The sequence below is a fragment of the Chanodichthys erythropterus genome, chromosome 18 (assembly GCF_024489055.1).
Source record: "Chanodichthys erythropterus isolate Z2021 chromosome 18, ASM2448905v1, whole genome shotgun sequence".
Lineage (NCBI taxonomy): Eukaryota > Metazoa > Chordata > Actinopteri > Cypriniformes > Xenocyprididae > Chanodichthys > Chanodichthys erythropterus.
This window is the reverse complement of record NC_090238.1, coordinates 10,131,888-10,151,175: the sequence shown is the minus strand read 5'-3', so window position 1 is coordinate 10,151,175 and position 19,288 is coordinate 10,131,888. Positions and strand designations below refer to the sequence as shown.

Sequence of the window (19,288 nt, the reverse complement as noted above, 5' to 3'; positions counted from 1 at the left end):
CTCTGACAATGAGCGCTTATCAGGATCAACTAAATACTGGATTTTCAAAAGTATGTGAAGTATGTCAAGTTTGCAGCATAGACTCATTAAAAAATGTCCAAGAGTTGCACCAGTCTGCTACTGTAGGGACATCAACGTTACATTTTCACTAAACATAACACGGAACAAAACGAACTGTGATTGGTTGCTTTACTTGTCAGTCAGACGGCCTCTGTGCAGTACTTGGCCAATGAAAGATGCCGTCAGTCTGAAGGTCTGGCTACATGAGACTTCAGCCACTGTTACGTACATCCATAGGCGCCGATCCCACTGGCTTCCAGGCTCCGGGTTCTACATCAGAATGCCGACTCAGTATTGGCCAGTTCCTGCATCAGCATCACACGCATGTGTTGTGCTGCTCATGTGTACTGCATCGGCCAATACTGAGTCGGCGTTCTGATGTAGAACCTGAAGCCTCCACTGTCTATACAACGTAAACAGCATTAGATGATGACAGAGAAGAGATGGAATTGTTGAATAAAGCTGTTATTTTTGTTTTTGAACACAAAAAGTATTCTCATTTCTTCATTAAGGTTGAACCACTGTATTCACATTGATTATTTTAACAATGTCTACTTTCCTGGACCTTGAATTTGGTAATTACATTGCTTTCTATAGGGGATAAAAAATAAATAAAAAAATCTCTCAGATTTCATAAAAAAAAAAAAATAATAATAATAAAAATCTTAATTTGTGATCCGAAGATGAACAAAGGTCTTACAGGTTTTGAACAACATGAGGTTGAGTAATTAATTAATGACAGATATTTCATTTTTGGGTGAACTAACCCTTTCATTTGAGGCAGTTTATATAGCATTAACCCTCTGGAGTCTGAGGCTGATTTGGGGCCTGGAGAAGTTTTGACATGCCCTGACATTTGTGCTTTTTTCAGTTGTTCATAAACATATTAATGGAAAATGTCATTACACTGTATTCAGCACAAACTAGGCTACAATAATATGTGAGGAACATGTATGTACATGTTTGTGTTTTTGAAGGAATAACGTTTATGTGTGGTTATTGAAAAAACAAAAAACTTAAGTCACTGAAATAAAGACAAAAAATATATATTAAATCTTTGTTCACAAGACTTCTGGGTATTTGAGGTTGTAGACTAGAGTTTTTGCTTCAAAATGAGGTAAAAATTATGCTGCCTGCTTGTTCATATAAAACAATAGAGAGATTTAAATTTTCTAAAACATCTTTGGTCAAGAAACAGTATGCATGGAGGCGTGATCATGAATAATGGGTGATTCTCACCTGAGAAGACAAAATAATTGCATAAAGAGCTCTAATGAGCTGCATAAATAATGAGCTCTTTCATTAAGGTAGGTGAAATATTATTACAATTTAAAATAATGGTATTCTATTATATTCTTTAAAATATAATGTATTTCTGTGATGCAAAGTGTCTGAACAATTATGTTACCTCTATGGCATTTCATATAGGCTTTTAGCTTAAAAGCATGCACATTTGGAGATATACTGATGGATTCTCATATGTTTGTCAATTTTCTATACAGAAGAGTATATTTATTCAGGATTTATTGTCATTACTATGAGTGCTGGAAACTGTGTTTTGAATTCATACTTGCAGCCAGAGGGCGCTCTGTACACCTTTAGTCCACAAATGCCTGAGCACTAAAGAAGAATAGGCAATCCAGGAAATAACTGAACTAACAGAGGCCAGAGATCGCTAACTATGGCTATTCAAAACACTTTTCAAGACAATAAATACACGATTGAGACGATGAATGCATGTGTTGACTCAGAATTTGCGTCTGAATAGCGCTGGCTCCGTGGGCGTGGCCGCATTAGCGGATAATGAGCTGAATCACGGACTTCTAACATGGCTTTCTTTTCATACAGATTACATAAACACAGAATATTTGTTTTCAATTTGACTTACCCGATTTAAAACCTGACATTTCAATGTTTTTTTAGACATAAGTCTAATTTTGTTTGTCATTAGTATTCATAAGTTACAGTTCATTTTCTGAGAACTGTCAGATTGGACTTCGTTCAGAGGGAGACGAGAGATCACGCATCATGTTAGTTTTCTTTATTTTACAAAAAGCACAACATTTTGTTGTTACTCTGAGTGTACACAAATAAAAGAAGATATTCCACAGATTAAAATGGTGTATAACTCTTAATTGTATGTGCAACATTGACAGAGTATTTTGAGTCTCTTTCACACTGGTTAGAAAAAAAATGCGGTGATCACGCCGGCGTGACCGCCGACCTGAGAGTGTTAATGAAAAAGGTGTCATTACACTGTATTTAGCACAAACTAGGCTACCATAATATGTGAGGAACATGTATGCACATGTTTGTGTTTTTGAAGGAATAACGTTGCGTGGTTATTGAAAAAACAAAAAAAATTAAGTCACTGAAATAAAGCCAAATATATATATATTAAATCTGTGTTTACAAGATTTTTGGGTATTGGAGGTTGTAGGCTAGAGTTTTTGCTTCAAAATTATGTAAAAATTATAATGCCTACTTGTTAATTTAAAACAATATATTGATTTAGTTTTTGTAAGACACTTTTTGCCAAGAAACACAGTATGCGTGTAGGCATGAATCATCATGAACAATGGTGTCACGATCATTACTGGGAGTGCCCTTGTCTGCCACCAGAGGGCACTCCAACCCTGACTGTTTCCAGTCACGGTGGGGTGAAAACCAAAGTCCAGGATGGAAACAGTCAGGGTTGGAGTGCCCTCTGGTGGCAGACAAGGGCACTCCCAGTAATGATTGTGACAAATGGGTCATTTACACCTGAGAAGACAAAAGAATCGCATAAAGAACCTCTAATGGTGACATTTCTTTAGACATAAGTATAATTTTTTTGTGATTAGTATTCACTAAGTTATAGTTCATTTTCTGAGAACAATCAGATTAAACTTTGTTCAGAGGGAGAGGACAGATCATGTATCATTTTAGTTTTCTTTATTTTGCAAAAAGCACAACATTTTGTTTTTACTCTGAGATAACACAAATAAAAGAAAACATTCTATAGTTTCAATTGATATATTACTTATGTCTCTATGACAAGAAATGACGGAGTATTTTAAGTCTGTTTTGCTGCAATGTGAAAAAAACCTGCAAAATGCGCCGGCGCGTTTTCAGACCTCAGGGAGTTAAAGGTCTAAGGATGACTGTAAGGAACCACTATATAATCTTGTAATATTAAAATATTGCCAAGCTTTACAACAACATTTTTTATAATGACAAAAGAAGGAATTTTTAATTCCAGATATTTATAATCCTTGGCTTCAGAAAAGAGTTGGGCTGTTTGTTTCACTTTTCCTCAAATTTGTACATAAATCTCTGTGCTGAGCAAATGACAAATTATTACTGTTTCAAACTTATATTGGTACTGGATATTCTTATACTTAGAATGACTGTGTTTCATAAATCATATGATTTTAAAATGATTAGTTAGTGGCACAATACATGAATCTGTAAAACATGGAGTTTAACAAAATATACTCACATTGCTCTGGTAGATTCTAATAATGATTATGAGATTTCAGGGTTTGAGAGAATAAATCCTCGGGTTATGCAACCAGCTCTGCACATTAGGTGACAAATTATAGGAGACAGAATGTGCAGATTCACTTGATCATATAATTCTTAAGAGTGATGCAGGTAAACGGATATGACTTGCTGTCCATAACAGAGAGACAGAAGCTTTAAAATCCCCCTCTGGACTAGTATCGGATCGGATCAGTCTACAAACACGGTGAGTCATGTCATCCTCTCCCTCAGTCATCTTTTGCACAGTCTGTAACATGTTTAGTGTAGCTCTCTCTGTCAGCGACGAGGGATTTACATGTCATAAATGTAGGGAAATAGTCAGGCTGACAGAGAGAATCTCAGAATTAGAGACACGCATCCAAACTTTAATAGAGGATAGTAAGAACGTAGGGGCCTCAGATACTGTTTTGGATGCGACTAGCTTAGTGAACTCTGTACATTGTTCGGTTCCGGCTGTAGAGCCCGCGCAGCAGGGCACTTGGGTAACGGTGAGGTGGCCTAGCCGTGGAAAACACCACTCTTCCGTTCCGATTAGAACATCAAACAGGTTCTCCCCACTCAGTGACGCACCCACTGAGAATCCTGTTGAAAGTGCCCTAGTTATTGGCGATTCTATTACACGGAACGTCATTAATTATCACTACTTAAGACTGAAGTTTTAAAAGAATACAACTGTTGCCACTAGAGGGAGTCCGTTGCAGGTTGCTATGGTGATGCGCGTGTGTTTACTTCAGACGCTACAAGCTGCGTTTGAGGAAAGACACTCATCTTTTGTTGTGTTAATTCAGGTATATATATTCATAAAAGAAATGAAAATATGTGCCATTGTCAATATAAGACATGTCAGTTCACAAGTGTATATTTGTATATTTGTTCAGACTTAAAGTAGTGTGTATGTGTTATGAGAGTGATGGTGATCATTTTGTACAGTAAAACGGTTTCATTTTAAAAGATACTAATATAACAGTAAAGACTACAGATGTGTTAATAGTGTATTTTGTGATATTGATAAGTATAAAGTGATGATGATATGATGTCAATAAATAGACGCTACAAGCTGCGTTTGAGGAAAGACACTCATCTTTTCTTGTGTTTACTTCTCCTGATAATTCAGGGGTTTTTGTAATCTGTTTACGTGTTCCACGCCCGGGACTCATAACAGATTCATGGAGGTTCCACCGAGATCAACAACCAGAGTGTTAAGCCAGTTTGGGATTCAGACTGTACGACGACGAGACGACGACACAAAGGGTTGTGTGTGACCTTGTTGCAGCTGCTGACGTCCAGAGAGCCGAAAGGGACTGAGCTGAGAGGAAGGCTACGCATCGCTAAGGGTCGTGAGAGGATCTACTGTTGGACGAGTAGAACAATCACCTCTCACAGAGCAGGGTAGCACACAAAATACAAGACACCTACCACCCAGACAGTCTGATAGTATGTTATACTTGAGAGATTTATCATACTTACCACGTAGAGAATTCAAGATACATGGGGGGCAGGTGGGTGACAACACGTCTGACATCGGATACAACAATTTGTGTAAGCAGATCGACGAAGGTCTCAGAGTAAACCACACAGAGAGTGAGATCATTCAAGCTGTCATTCATAGTGAAACCAGGGCAATTCAAAGAAATGCTCATTATCAAAGATGATTTAACTGTGACTGAACTGAAAAGTTTTCTGCAGTCTCACATGAGTGAAAGGAGCAGCAGTGAGCTTTTCCAAGAGTTGATGAGCACCAGACAACGTGTGAATGAAACACAGCAACAGTTTCTATATCGTGTAATAGGACTGAAACAGAAAGTGATTTTCACTTCCAAGCAGAGTAACACTAACATTGAATATGAGCCAAGAACGGTCCAGAATGTGTTCCTGCGTACTATACATCAGGGTTTCCTTCCCAAGTACAGTGACATAAGAAGTGAACTAAGACCCTTGCTAACAAACCACACAGTTACTGATGAAACACTACTGAAACAAGTGACAAAAATCTCAAGTGAGGAAAGTGAGCGCCAACGAAGATTAGGCCAAGCCATACAGCGAAAACAGACTCAAGCTCATAGCGCACAGATTGACTCAGGATCGGACGAGAATGAATTAAACACCAAAATGCAAAAAAAGAGCAAGACAAAAACCATACAAGAACTAAGCGCTCAAATAGAAGCTTTAAAAAGTACAATTGACACTATGAAACAAGCTAAATGGCCATGTCACTGCTCAGCACAAACAGAAGCAGGTTCACATGCTGTATTTAGATCAACACCAGCAAGGAGAGGAGGCCCATATGGGTGTCCGAGGTGTATAGAGGAAGGTAACAGCTCATGCAACCACTGCTTCATCTGTGGGGAAGAAGGACACCGAGCCATTGGATGCGGTAAAAGGGCAAGGGGCACAAGGAATACTTACCAGACTACTGAACAGATTGTCAACTGGAGAAAGATTCCCAGAGAACAGAGTACATGAAGCCAATGCAAACAGTGCAGTCTGCTCTTCTGTGTCTAGAAAGACAAACTTGACAAAGAACAGAGTAGCAGAGATAATTGGAAACAAATGCTTGTTAAAGTGTAACATTAATGGTTATGCCGTGTCCGCCCTACTTGATACAGGTGCTCAGGTCAGTATCATTGATCAGACATGGAAAAGAACCTATTTACCCGATCAGCACCTACGACCTCTGAGTGAACTAATGGGGTCTAAACCTCTTCATGTCTTGGCTGTTAATGGAGATGTCTTACCGTTTGATGGGTGGGTTGAAGCGACAGTGAATCTCCCAGGCAACAGTGATCCACAGTTAGCCATTCAAGTTCCTTTCCTTTCCTAAAATTCACACTCGGGAGCATACAGTCCATTAAGACAATTGTGGAGACAGACCAAATAGCAGAACCAGTTCCTGTGGAAGTTAACAGTGCAGAGACCCAAGAAGGAACAGATAATAACAGTATTACAGTAACAGAGCATTGGGACCCGCCTGTAGATCAAAGTCACTTGACTGAGGAGCAACAAAGGATAGCAAAGAGGATGTTGTACGAAGAGTCTATGGCATTTGCATACAACAATGAAGACGTGGGATGTGTCCCAAGTTTACAGATGTCCATCAACTTGATTGACAACATTCCTGTTCAGAGAGCATATTCCTCAGTTCCCAAGCCACTGCATAAAGAAGTGAGCGAGTATATCCAAGATCTCCTGGCCAGAGGGTGGATTGTGAAGTCAAAGTCCCCCTATTCTGCACCAGTTGTATGTGTCAGAAAGAAGGATGGAACACTTCGACTTTGTGTTGACTACAGACTACTTAACAAGAAAACCGTCCCTGATAGGCATCCCCTTCCTCGGATTCAAGACCTCACTGACACGTTGGGAGGGTATAGCTGGTTCTCGATTTTGGAGCAAGGGAAAGCTTATCACCAAGGCTTTATTGCGGAGGGATCACGACATCTGACTGCTGTCATTACTCCTTGGGGCCTCTATGAGTGGGTACGAATTCCCTTCGGAATAACTAATGCACCTGCTGCTTTTCAACGAAGCATGGAGGAGATGTTGGACTCGCTGAGGGATGAATGCTGTATCCCTTACCTTGACGATATTCTGTGTTATGCAAAGACATTCGAAGAACATGTGGAAAGTCTACGGAAGGTGTTGCAAGCTTTACAGCAACATGGGGTTAAACTAAGACCGACCAAGTGTGAGATGTTCAAAAAAGAAGTGCGATACGTTGGGCGACTGGTCAGCGCAGAAGGAGTCAGAATAGATCCTAAAGATTTAGATGCCGCACGAGCCTGGAAAACAAAGAAGCCTACCACGGTTGGAGAAGTCCGAAAGATGCTGGGGTTTCTGAGTTACTATCGATCATACGTCCAGGATTTCTCTCGCATTGCCAAGCCAATATATGACCTCTTGCAAGTAAAACAAACTAGAATGGGGTCTGTTCAAACAAAACCAAAGGCAGATGGATAGAAGAATGCTCAATTACCATCGCGAACACCCATTGAGTGGAAGGAAGAACATCAAAGGATTCTGTGCAGATTAGTTGAAGCTTTGACTACTCCACCTGTACTTGCTTATCCTGATTTTGATTTGCCTTTCACACTTCATACAGATGCCTCAGAACAAGGACTTGGAGCTGTACTTTATCAACGGCAGGCTGGGAAATTGAGAGTCATTGGCTATGGATCACGAACACTGACAACGGCAGAGAGGAATTACAGACTCCATTCAGGGAAACTCAAATTCCTTGCACTGAAGTGGGCAATCTGTGAGAAGTTTCGGGAATATCTATTTTATGCCCAACATTTCACAGTTTATACAGACAATAATCCTCTGACCTACATAATGACTACAGCCAAACTCAATGCTGTGGGGTATAGATGGGTTGGAGAACTCTCATACTTCAGGTTTGATATCAAGTACAGACCTGGAAAAGTGAATGTGAATGCAGACAGTCTTTCCCGGTGTCCAATGGATATCAACAAATACATCACAGAGTGCACGGAAGAGTTATCTAGTGAAATCGTCAAAACCACATGGGAGGGCACTAGGGCTGCCGAACAAAAGGATGTTGCTTGGGTCGCTGCTCTTAACCAGGCTCAGGAAGATTGACATGAGAGTGATGCTGGTGAAGTCCTAGGAAAGCTAAGTCATGATGAACTGCAAAAGGCACAGAGATTGGACCCAGCAATTGGTGAGATTATTAGGATGAAAGAGTCCCACGCAAGCATCATTAATGAATTGAGGCAAAGAGCCAGCGGACCGGTAAAGAAACTAATGCACGAATGGTCAAGACTACATCTTGAGGGAGGACTTTTGTACAGGAGGACCGAGCAACGACGCCAGTTTGTCTTACCAGCTCAATACAAACAGATCGTATTCCAGCATTTACATGATGACATGGGCTATGTGGGTGTGGAGAGAGTAGTGCACCTCGTCAGAGACCGATTCTATTGGCCATTCATGAAGAAAGATATTGAGATATATGTTACACGGAAATGCCCTTGCATCAAACAGAAGAAGCCCGCTATACATGAAAGAGCTCCGATGGGCAGTATAAGTACCAGCTCTCCATTCTAATTAGTATCCATAGACTACCTGCACCTGGAACGCAGCAGAGGTGGTTATGAATATATCCTAGTTCTGGTGGATCACTTTACAAGGTTTGCCCAGGTATATGCAACTAAAAATAAGTCTGGAATAACAGCAGCAGAAAGAATCTTCAATGACTTCATTCCCCGGTTTGGATTTCCAAATAAATTACATCATGACCAAGGTTGAGAATTTGAGAATGACCTCTTCAAAACCTTGCGCCGACTGTCAGGAATGAGCCATTCAAGGACCTCTCCATATCACCCTCAGGGCAATCCTGCTGAGAGATTCAACAGAACGCTGCTACAGATGATGAGAACACTGGCAGAGAAGGAAAAGGAAAAATGGAAGGAACACCTACCACAGATTGTGCATACGTACAATTGCACACCGTTTTACTTACTCTATGGACGACACCCACGATTACCCATTGATCTTGTATTCAAAGTGACAAACGGAGAGGAAAGAAATGATCCAAAAGGATATGCCAAGCAGTGGGCAAAGCGAATGGCAAAAGCTTACTGAATTGCTTCAGAGAACAGTAAGAACTCAAGCACCCGAGGAAAACAGTACTATGACAGGAAGTCAAGGGGAGTTGTTCTTCAACCTGGAGATAGAGTACTAGTGAAAAACCTAAGTGAGAGAGGTGACCCAGGAAAATTGAGATCATATTGGGAGCAAACTGTTTACATTGTCAAGGAACAGATAAACAATGGGCCAGTCTACCGAGTGGTAGCAGAGACAGATAGCTCAAAGTCAAGAGTTCTACACAGGAATCTGCTACATCAGGTTAATGACTTACCAGTACAGATGCCAGACGAAGCACCTAAACAGATGACAAAGAGAAACCAGACAAAACCACAGGATGAGTCGGGATCACTCAGTGAGTCTGATAGTGTTAAGGAGCAGGATGACGAAAACTACTATTGGCTAAGGGTACGAGACACCAGAGGGAACAACCAAAGACTTACCGTTAATCAACCTGATGAGAAACCTACCTGTGATCCTCCACGACGACGATCCTATGGACAACCTGAAAAAGAAAGACAAAGACCATGGACAGAGACCCTGGGAGCACAACTTACAGGGAACAAGAAACATACCTGTGACTCTCCGCAACGGTCCCAACCTGAAAGAGAAAGACGAAGAAAACGGACAGAGATTCAGAGAGAACAACCTACAGAAAATGAGAAACTTACTTGTAATTCTCCTGATGAGTGTAAGCTTACCTGTGAAAGACAAGTGACATGGGCAGAAACACTGGCAGAACGATCTGAAGATAAGGAACAGTATGAGCAAGAGTGTAGTCAGACAGATGAAGGTGATATACTTAGACAAGAAGTGCTCAACAGACCTTCCTTGAATTCAGATGAAATTGACCAGACAAACCAAGTCCGAAGATCCACACGTGACTGAAGATACACACCAAGGTTTACTTATGAAACCCTACGTCAGCCAACAATTCAGTCACCTCCGACAGTGAATAGTTTAGAGACTTACGGGATAGATCAGATACCATACTGGGGGTTATCATCTCACCACATTCCACCTTACCTTAATACAACTTACATTAGTACACCTTACTCTATTCTCACGCCTCAAGTTACATTTCCAATTTGGGTACCTCCTATGACAATTGGGTATTAAAAGAGTGTAAATAAATGGGGTGTTATTAAGATTATGCTGGCAGGAGCCATCTTTTTCTTTGCGGGGGAGTGCGTGATACACTCCCATGTGTATTCACAAGGTAATGTGTCTTTGGTATTAATATTTATTTATTTATACATTTATTTAATTATTTATGTATTTATTTCTTAATTAATGACTCAGTGTACAATAAACTCTTTGTCAAATAATCACTACTTAAGACTGAAGTTTTAAAAGAATACAACTGTTGCCACTAGAGGGAGTCCGTTGCAGGTTGCTATGGTGATGCGCGTATGTTTACTTCAGACGCTACAAGCTGCGTTTGAGGAAAGACACTCATCTTTTCTTGTGTTTACTTCTCCTGATAATTCAGGTATATATATTCATAAAAGAAATGAAAATATGTGCCATTGTCAATATAAGACATGTCAGTTCACATTTTCTATGTGTTTAAAACTAATAACTTGTTTGTGTTAAATGTAAACAGTTGATTGTTATGATCGTAGTCAATTCACATGTAAATAATACATTTTATTTCAGTATACGCTAATTTATTAATATAAAAATGACTCAGAAAGTGTATATTTGTATATTTGTTCAGACTTAAAGTAGTGTGTATGTGTTATGAGAGTGACGGTGATCATTTTGTACAGTAAAACGGTTTCATTTTAAAAGATACTAATATAACAGTAAAGACTACAGATGTGTTAATAGTGTATTTTGTGATATTGACAAGTATAAAGTGATGATGATATGATGTCAATAAATAGACGCTACAAGCTGCGTTTGAGGAAAGACACTCATCTTTTCTTGTGTTTAATTCTCCTGATAATTCAGGGGTTTTTGTAATCTGTTTACATGTTCCACGCCCGGGACTCATAACACCAACGGCTGAAATCACGTGACTTTGGTGCTCTGAACTGCAGATTCGAAACACTGATTCATCTGTGCTCAGATGCTTCCTGAAGCATTGTTTTGAAATCGGCCATCACTAAATAAGTCGTTATTTAGTTTTTTTTGGCACTCCAAAAATATTCTCGTCGCTTTATAATATTAATATTGAACCACTGTACTCACATGAACCGATTTAAATATGTTTTAAGTACCTTTATGGATCTTGAGAGAGGACGTGTCCATTGCTCCCTATGAAGGCCTCACGGAGCTATCGGATTTCAACTAAAATATCTTAATTTGTGTTCTAAAGATTAACGAAGGTCTTACGGGTGTGGAATGGCATGAGTGTAAGTAATAAATGACAGAATTTTCATTTTTGGGTGAACTAACCCTTTAAATCGATAGGCTACCATACAGGGTCTAAATTTTGGCTCGAGTATTGTGCATAATTTTACTCATTCTTGCAGGTTTCGTGTTAAGTGGGAAATTACCACAAATGTTTATTAGCAAATTAATCAACACAGATTATCACATCAAATCAGTAATTGGTTACACACTTGAACCCATAGTGTACTAAAAGTGGTAACTAAATACATTTTAATATACAGAGACAGTAATTTAAAAGCACATTTTAGTTCATATTTCATGGTGTTTCAAAATAGCACAGTTGAGTACACTTACATGTTCTTAAGATTATCTTAAGAAGTACTAAAGAAGAATTACAAAATTAGTGCGCAAAAATAGAGCACTTTAAGTAGGCTATAGCACGTTGTGATACAACACTCTCGTGCGCGTTTCGGACAATTGACGGAAATCACTTGCCCATGTCTTTTTAAACCTTGCCAATTTGAACATTCAAGTGATTTTATCATTCAGTAACGTTCTTGGGAGCGCTTTGAGAGATGGTTTCTCTGCGCTTATACAACAAACCACACACACACACACACACACACACACACACACACACACACACTCAAGCCGCCTGTATAGAGCTTGCGCATTCCGAATTGAGTTGTTTTACCTTAAACGGTCAAATACACACAAAATTGTCAAAAAATGTCCGTCTTAGTGAGTATTCACATACATTTCGGTTATGTCTGTGAATTTAAAAAGATTAATGGTATCATCGCATGTGTAGTAGCCTATTATCGAATCTGTGAAGCCAAAAATACATGCTGCTGTCTGTCTAAATAACGTTTGTAACTTTAAATTAATCGTATGGATTTACCTATTTAATGTATTAACAGTGACTATTCAGTGTTATTTTACATTTGATTACTTTATTTAATTTCTTAAACTAGCATCTCTGTACCTGAATACTACTGTTAGAAACTTAAGTACAAATGTTATGAGATCTAAACATAATTGGTTCAAACGCACGCTGGAGCTTTCATGTTATCTTAACGATATGATCTTATGTAACTTACATGTGTTGATATCCACCTGTTTCCGCTGGGCGCTACTGTAAAAGAGAACGTGGGTACAACTTCCGGTGAGGCGGCGGAAGTAGCATACCAATGGTATTTTGTGTTCTAATTAGCGAAGAGGCTAAGTGTTTTTTGGATCATTGTTTACTTTGTAAAGTTTCAAATCTTTATGAGAGATGTAGTTACGGTGCTCAGGGACAACATCTCAGTTTACTACATTAATATCACAATACAATAAACAGTTTTCGTGCCCTTAATTGCTCTTTACTTTACTGACCTTCCACAAAAGTGCTGCTGCATGACTAGAGCATCTGCAATACATGAACAACCCACTGTCTGTAGCTACTTCCCGTCACTGATGCTAGCACCAAAGCCTTATGATGTTATTGACTCCTAACGTGCGTGCCAGAGCCAGTTGCGTTTTCACTGTATGCGATGCTAAAGGCTACTTATGTTAACCACTGCGATAATACACTTATGGAAAATATCAGAGACTGCTTGAGGAATGAAGACAGTTCTTATGTGATTATAATCGTGTATTTATTTGGTTTAATGTTTTATCTGTCTCTTCCCTGTGCTTGTTGATTCCTGACAAATGCATATTTAACAGATTCACACTCCGGTTAACTCGTTTAACTCATAACTCTTGTTGTCTTCTCATGAGCTCCCTTTGTTGCTCTGGCTGAAAGGATCAGGATAGACGGAGAGATCGCGCAAACATCCTCGGATATCAATCATTGCATAATTTAGAGGAAAATAAATAGAAAGTCTCAGAAAAGTGACGTAAACATAGGGTATGTTATCAATATATTTCTAAATGTGTAAGCCTTTAGATTTAAAAGCCTTAATGGAATTGTTTTTTGCATTCTTGTGATCGCAAATAAATGGAAGCAGGCCTAACTGAATAGGTCTGTGTTTTCTTTTTATGTCAATATAAATATCAGTTAGATTTAGCATGATTGATGTGCACTCCTGACATAAATTAATACATTACTATTACTGTAAAAAAAAAAATTTATTGTAAAACATTGTTCAAATATTGATGCCGGAATCTTAAATCTTTAAGTAAAAAATAAACGTTCGCAAGTTTGGATCGTTAAATCTTGAATCACTGTCAACTGTTGAATGAATGAGTGTCACGTCCAGCTTGTTTACTTCGAACTGGAAGACGCTCCCACGTTTGACGCAAGGCCTCATGGGGCGTAGGAAACTTGTGGATAAATGTCTAAATTTGATCATTTGAATGATGCACTGACCTGTCGATCTGGTCTTGTAAGTCAGGATGAGCAAGTGACAGGTGCTTGGCAAAGTTTGATAGTTCTTCATCATTTTTATAAGCAACGTAATTCCAAATTATGCATCTACTGCTCTCATTATTAGTTTTGGGCGTGTTGAGTGAGATTCAACTGCTTTATCCATTTTATTCCTCAATGTTGTCACATTTGCAGGTTTCGCGTAAGCTTTTGTAGCACACTGCCACCTAGCGGTGAACTTCGGAACAGCAGCATATACCGAAATGAGCAAAATCATGATATCGTACCGTTTGAAAAATATATATATACACCGGTATTTTTCTAGTACCTTTATACTAGTACCTTATCCCTATGCCCTCATATCGTAAAGTCCTTAAAAACTAACCAGGCTTGATGTGTCCCCAAGTCAGAGTGTTTACTGCTACAAACTCAGCCACTCTGCTGCCCTGAGATAGATAGGACACACACACACATACACACACAACCACTTTGGCTGTCACTCCAGAGTGAAACCGTTAGAGTATGTGTAGACATTTGGATGGACAGCCAAGCTCTTCAAGGACATCCCTCATGCTCTCCGCAGGCCATGTGTACTCACATGAACACATGCCCACACACCCTTTCAAAGTTTCACATGAACACACGCACAAGCCCACACTTGGACATAGTTGACTGCCATCTTCCCATAGGGCATCAACATGAAACTTGAACGCGACAGACAGGCAAACAAAATAAACCCTGTGCAACCTATGATTGTACAGCCATAATCTGCGATTCTCTCACAGCAGGCTGGAGAGTTTTTTGTTTTTTTTTAACGCTAAAATCACTGCTTGATCACAATCAAACTCCTGTGGAGCGACTTCCCCTGGAGATGTGCTTCCTTAGACACATTTGCATAAGATCTGTTTTGTCTAGACAACAAAATACACAAATCCCACCTTCACAATGATTTCTTGCTCGGCGAGGGCTCCTCTCAAAGAAAATGTCAACGTGGACTTTTGGAGGGCAAAATATGGATCAGGACCCAAGGGCAGGCGTAGCAGGGGCCGCAGAATGATTCTCGTGCATTTCCATCATCTTTATGGATTTTCATTGATTGTTTTTACAATTGAGAAAGCGGCCAAACAGCCTCTCCATTGCTGTGAATCAAAAGTGAAAGCTTTCAGCTTTCAGTGACATTAGGCCTAAGAGAGTATGCTTTCAGCAGAACACACAGTTTCTTGCGCTCTCTCTTACACACATACACAACTCACTCCACTTCAGGAAAACTGCTGAACTCTACAGATCAATGTGGTCACTAAATCCACTAACATCAAAATATAGCAAATGCTTCAAAGATGCAAACGTTTGAAAGGCATACAACATGAGCCAAGATGCCAAATGAGTACCATCATAAAATGCAGACTGTATATTCGAATGGCAGGGTCCATACTCAGTGTTCACTGCTCCCTACTCACCAAGCAGGGCATATCTTTTGAAGTTCACTTTAATTAACAAACTGCATTCATATGGAACACCCTGCAAAATCATCACACATAGATGAAATTTGAGTTGCACATATTAGAGGAGTTTAAGCTACGATGATATAATTTACATCTGTAAATAAATACAATAGAAATGACCATACTTTCATCTAATATGCATGTGCATATAATAAATCTACTGTACTGTATGTGTATTTATTTAATTTTAATTAATATTAATTGTCATGTCTGTAAGCGCTAGAGCAAGTGATAAATGTCTGTTGCATTGTTTAGTATGAAATTAAACATAATTTGGTTATTTTAAAGTTGAAGAATCTGTTCATCATTTAAAGTGATTGTATCTCTTCACAAGGCTTGGTCTAGACTGCTTCACATGGAATTGTTTTATGATGTGTTTATTATCTTTTTAAGTTTTGATTACCTGGACTTTCAAGGGACAGAAACTCTACAGGTTTCATTCAAAATTTCTTAATTATTAAGAAGATTAACCAGAGTCATATGGGTTTGGAACGATGTGAGGGTGAGTAAATGTTGACACAGTTTTAATTTTTGGGTTCACTATCCCTTTAAGATTGCAGAATACCCTGTGAAGTTGACTTCGAAGGGCACTTACGGTCAAACGGAACACACCTAGTCTCTAATTCTTCCATGATGTCATCACACACACACATGCAAGCCTTCTATACGCGCTCTATGACACCCTTGAGTCTAAATGAATCTCGGGTACTTGCATACTCTACAGGTATCAGTCCATCTGTTCTTACCTTCTGGAGCAAACAAGGGTATTTAAGGCAGGCTGTGCTGTAAAGATTAGCATTATTATTATTGCCCAATGCATCCTAGTGTGCAAATAGGACTTGTATGCATGTGTAAGGGATTGAGCGAGGTCCAATAGAGGTGTGAAAGGCCAGACATTAGCTTTATCACTTGTGTGGTAATAAGACAGAGTGTCTACAGGAAGGGAAAAGTTTCACGTTTGATGAAAACTGGCATGACAGAGGGCTTCATTTGTTGCTTGACGTTGAGAGGCAACCGGTGCCATGTCTTCTCGTGCTAACATAATTTCCTAAACGAATCTTTTGAAACTACCATATGGGCCTCATTTTTCATTTTACAGCATGATTGTGTATAAAGCTTTTTTTATATATATTATTGAGTGTGTTATCCTTTAAACAATTTGGTGGTTCATTATGTATAGCAGTGTCAAATGTGCCAAACCAATACAACAAATGTCTATGTGCAGTGCATAAATGTGTGTATATCAGGGTGAGATAGTGATACACAGGGAGAAAGAGTCTGTGTGTATGCTATCTGTTCTCAGACATTTGGTTTGCATCTGTGGCATCGCAAAACATCACTCATGCGGTTTGGTAAAAGATACACCGATGGCATCAGCAGCACTGCAGAAATGCGCACACACACTCACATAAATTCTGCAGGTATTACCCTGCCAATCTGAAAAGTCTGCTGACAGAGTTAGTCATTTATATTTCAGATGAAGCACAGAAATTGTGAAGGAAAAGGAATGAGTTTGAGTAAAAAAATAGGCGTCACTCAAACCACAGCAGCATATGGAGAAATACAAGCAGAGCACCCTTGGTGCTGGAGATGTAGGTCTGTAGCAGATGCAGCAAGTAGATTATTGATGAAAGAAATTGATTGTTAATAAAGTAAAGTGGTGCAGGCAGATAATTGACAGTCATATTAAAGTAATATAAATTCATTCTTCTGCACTGTGTTCACTTAAACTGCATTTCTGGCAGGTTCATCTGAAAACTTCTGCATCCCAGAACAGACACCTTAATGAAGTAGGCAACAAGCACCAAAGGTGATGGCAAAATGAGACTAAAGCTGTGTCCGAAATCCTGTACTTTAATAGTATGCAGTGGGTTAGATAAAGAAAAACTGCATCTTTATACTTCATTCACCATGTTGACATTGTCTTTTGACCTATGATTTACTAAGAACACCTGCAAAAATAAGGTGTTAAATATGAACAATTTAGCCACAAGAAACAACTTTCTTATCTACAGCACTTGGCTCACAATTCACAGATATTTTATTGTAATTTTTCTAATTCTCCCTGCTCCTGTGGCCTTATGGGACAGCAAAGTGTCTACTAGCTGCACACTTCAGTATCTAAGCAGATGCAGAAGGTCATCCGGGTATTGCTTGCCTATAGATTCATAAATACTACATATTCTGACATCCTATTCTTTTTGCATAGTGTGCAGTAAGGAAGTACACATATAAGTACACATATTCGGGTGTAGGGGCAAATGGGAGACTAAAAACAAGAATTCTAATAAATAAAATCTTCCAATAAGGCACAGTAAAAACAGAGGACATGGGACGCATCACTAAAAATCTTCAATACAATCTTTCCATACAAGACTTCAAATCTGCAATATAAATAAAGAGTTTCAGAGAACGTATGAGCACATTATAATGACAAGCAAAATGAGGGAATATTATGGACACATACGTTAATTCACCAAAATAGAATGGATGGCAGTTAAATGAGAACCAGTGGCTTCCAATTATCAATATAATAATTTATGGAAAATAGATATTCATTAAATAAATTTTAATACTAAGGGTAGGCAGATTTATTTCTTTTTTTCTTTTCATTCATAGATTATGTTGTCGCTGTCCATTAATTCGTGGTCTGTCAAATGCACGCGCAGGGAATTTGCACTTTTTACTGACTGTGGATGATACGCTTTGGTTGCAGAGTCTCTGGTCGTAAACACACACACACACACACACACACACACACACACACACACACACACACACACACACACACACAATATTATATATATATATATATATATATATATATATATATATATATATATATATATATATATATATATATATATATATATCAATAAAGAAACAAACAGTGTACAAGAAATAGTGACGCATACGCGTGCTGGTTTTACAGCTGCCACACTCTGAACAACTTCAGAATATCAAAGCCATGAAAATAAAAAACAACAGATAAAATGACCCACTTACTCAGTTTAACTTTACAAGTATATACAATGATTATCAATGTATGGCTCTCTAAAGTGTTATGCATTGGATAAAGTGTAAACTCACGCTGCTGTTGTGTCCGGACCACAGCACCATGGCCTGATTATGAGCAGAATCTCCAGACAACGCAAAGGTGGACGTGATCAGGTGTGGTTCATTCTGCCTCGGACTCTTCCCGGTACCGTCAACTCCTCCAGTACGCCTGAATTCGAATCGAGAACTGGCCGTGCTGTCAGACGAAAACAGACTGCGCTTGTCCCTCCTGTTTACTTTGGTTTCCTCTGGAGACCATGTTGGATTAACTTTTCCGTCTTTTTTCTCAGCTGGGCTCGCCCGTTCCTCTTGGGAAATGTGCGCGCTCTCCGGTTTCTCTCTCCAGGACACAGAAGGAGAATTTATGTGCGCTTCAAGGGAAAGTTGAGCTCCATCAATTCCCCACTTCCAGTTTTTATCAGCGCTGCCGTCCAGTACACTTCCAAAATCACGGCTGACAAAAGCCGTTGCCTTCACTTGTGCCTCATTCCGGCGTATTGGAGAGAAGCACGAGGTGCAAGTGATATCTGCGCGCGCTGGGAGCGGCACGAGAGCGCAGAGAAAAAACAGGGTCCAGTACGTCCAGCTAGACTCAAACCCTAAGACATCCTTCATCTTAATCATCCTCACTCTTATTTTCACCTTATACACCCTACCAAGTAAGTTCCCTCAAAATCCAAACATATACACCTAAAACAACTTTTCGCCACGGCAGTGACGTTGAGGGGGATACCTGTGTAACCGTGAATGTATCTGATGTGGGGGTTCGGTCGGATCTGAGCTGGGTGTAGTTACCGGAGGGGTGGAGCTGCTGAGTGACACGCTCTCACTCACTCGCTCCGGCATG

At 39.4% G+C, this 19,288-nt stretch overlaps 1 protein-coding gene across 1 annotated transcript in view; it reads right to left on the bottom strand.

Moving 5' to 3' along the window:
- Window positions 1-19,078, bottom strand: part of sorcs3b (sortilin related VPS10 domain containing receptor 3b) — a 177,962-nt gene extending 158,884 nt beyond the window's left edge. The window contains exon 1 of the mRNA XM_067367933.1: window positions 18,475-19,078. Coding sequence (XP_067224034.1) covers window positions 18,475-19,065 — 591 coding nt within the window. The 5' untranslated portion in view covers window positions 19,066-19,078. The remainder of the gene's footprint in view (window positions 1-18,474) is intronic.
- Between the last annotated feature and the right edge of the window lie 210 nt (window positions 19,079-19,288).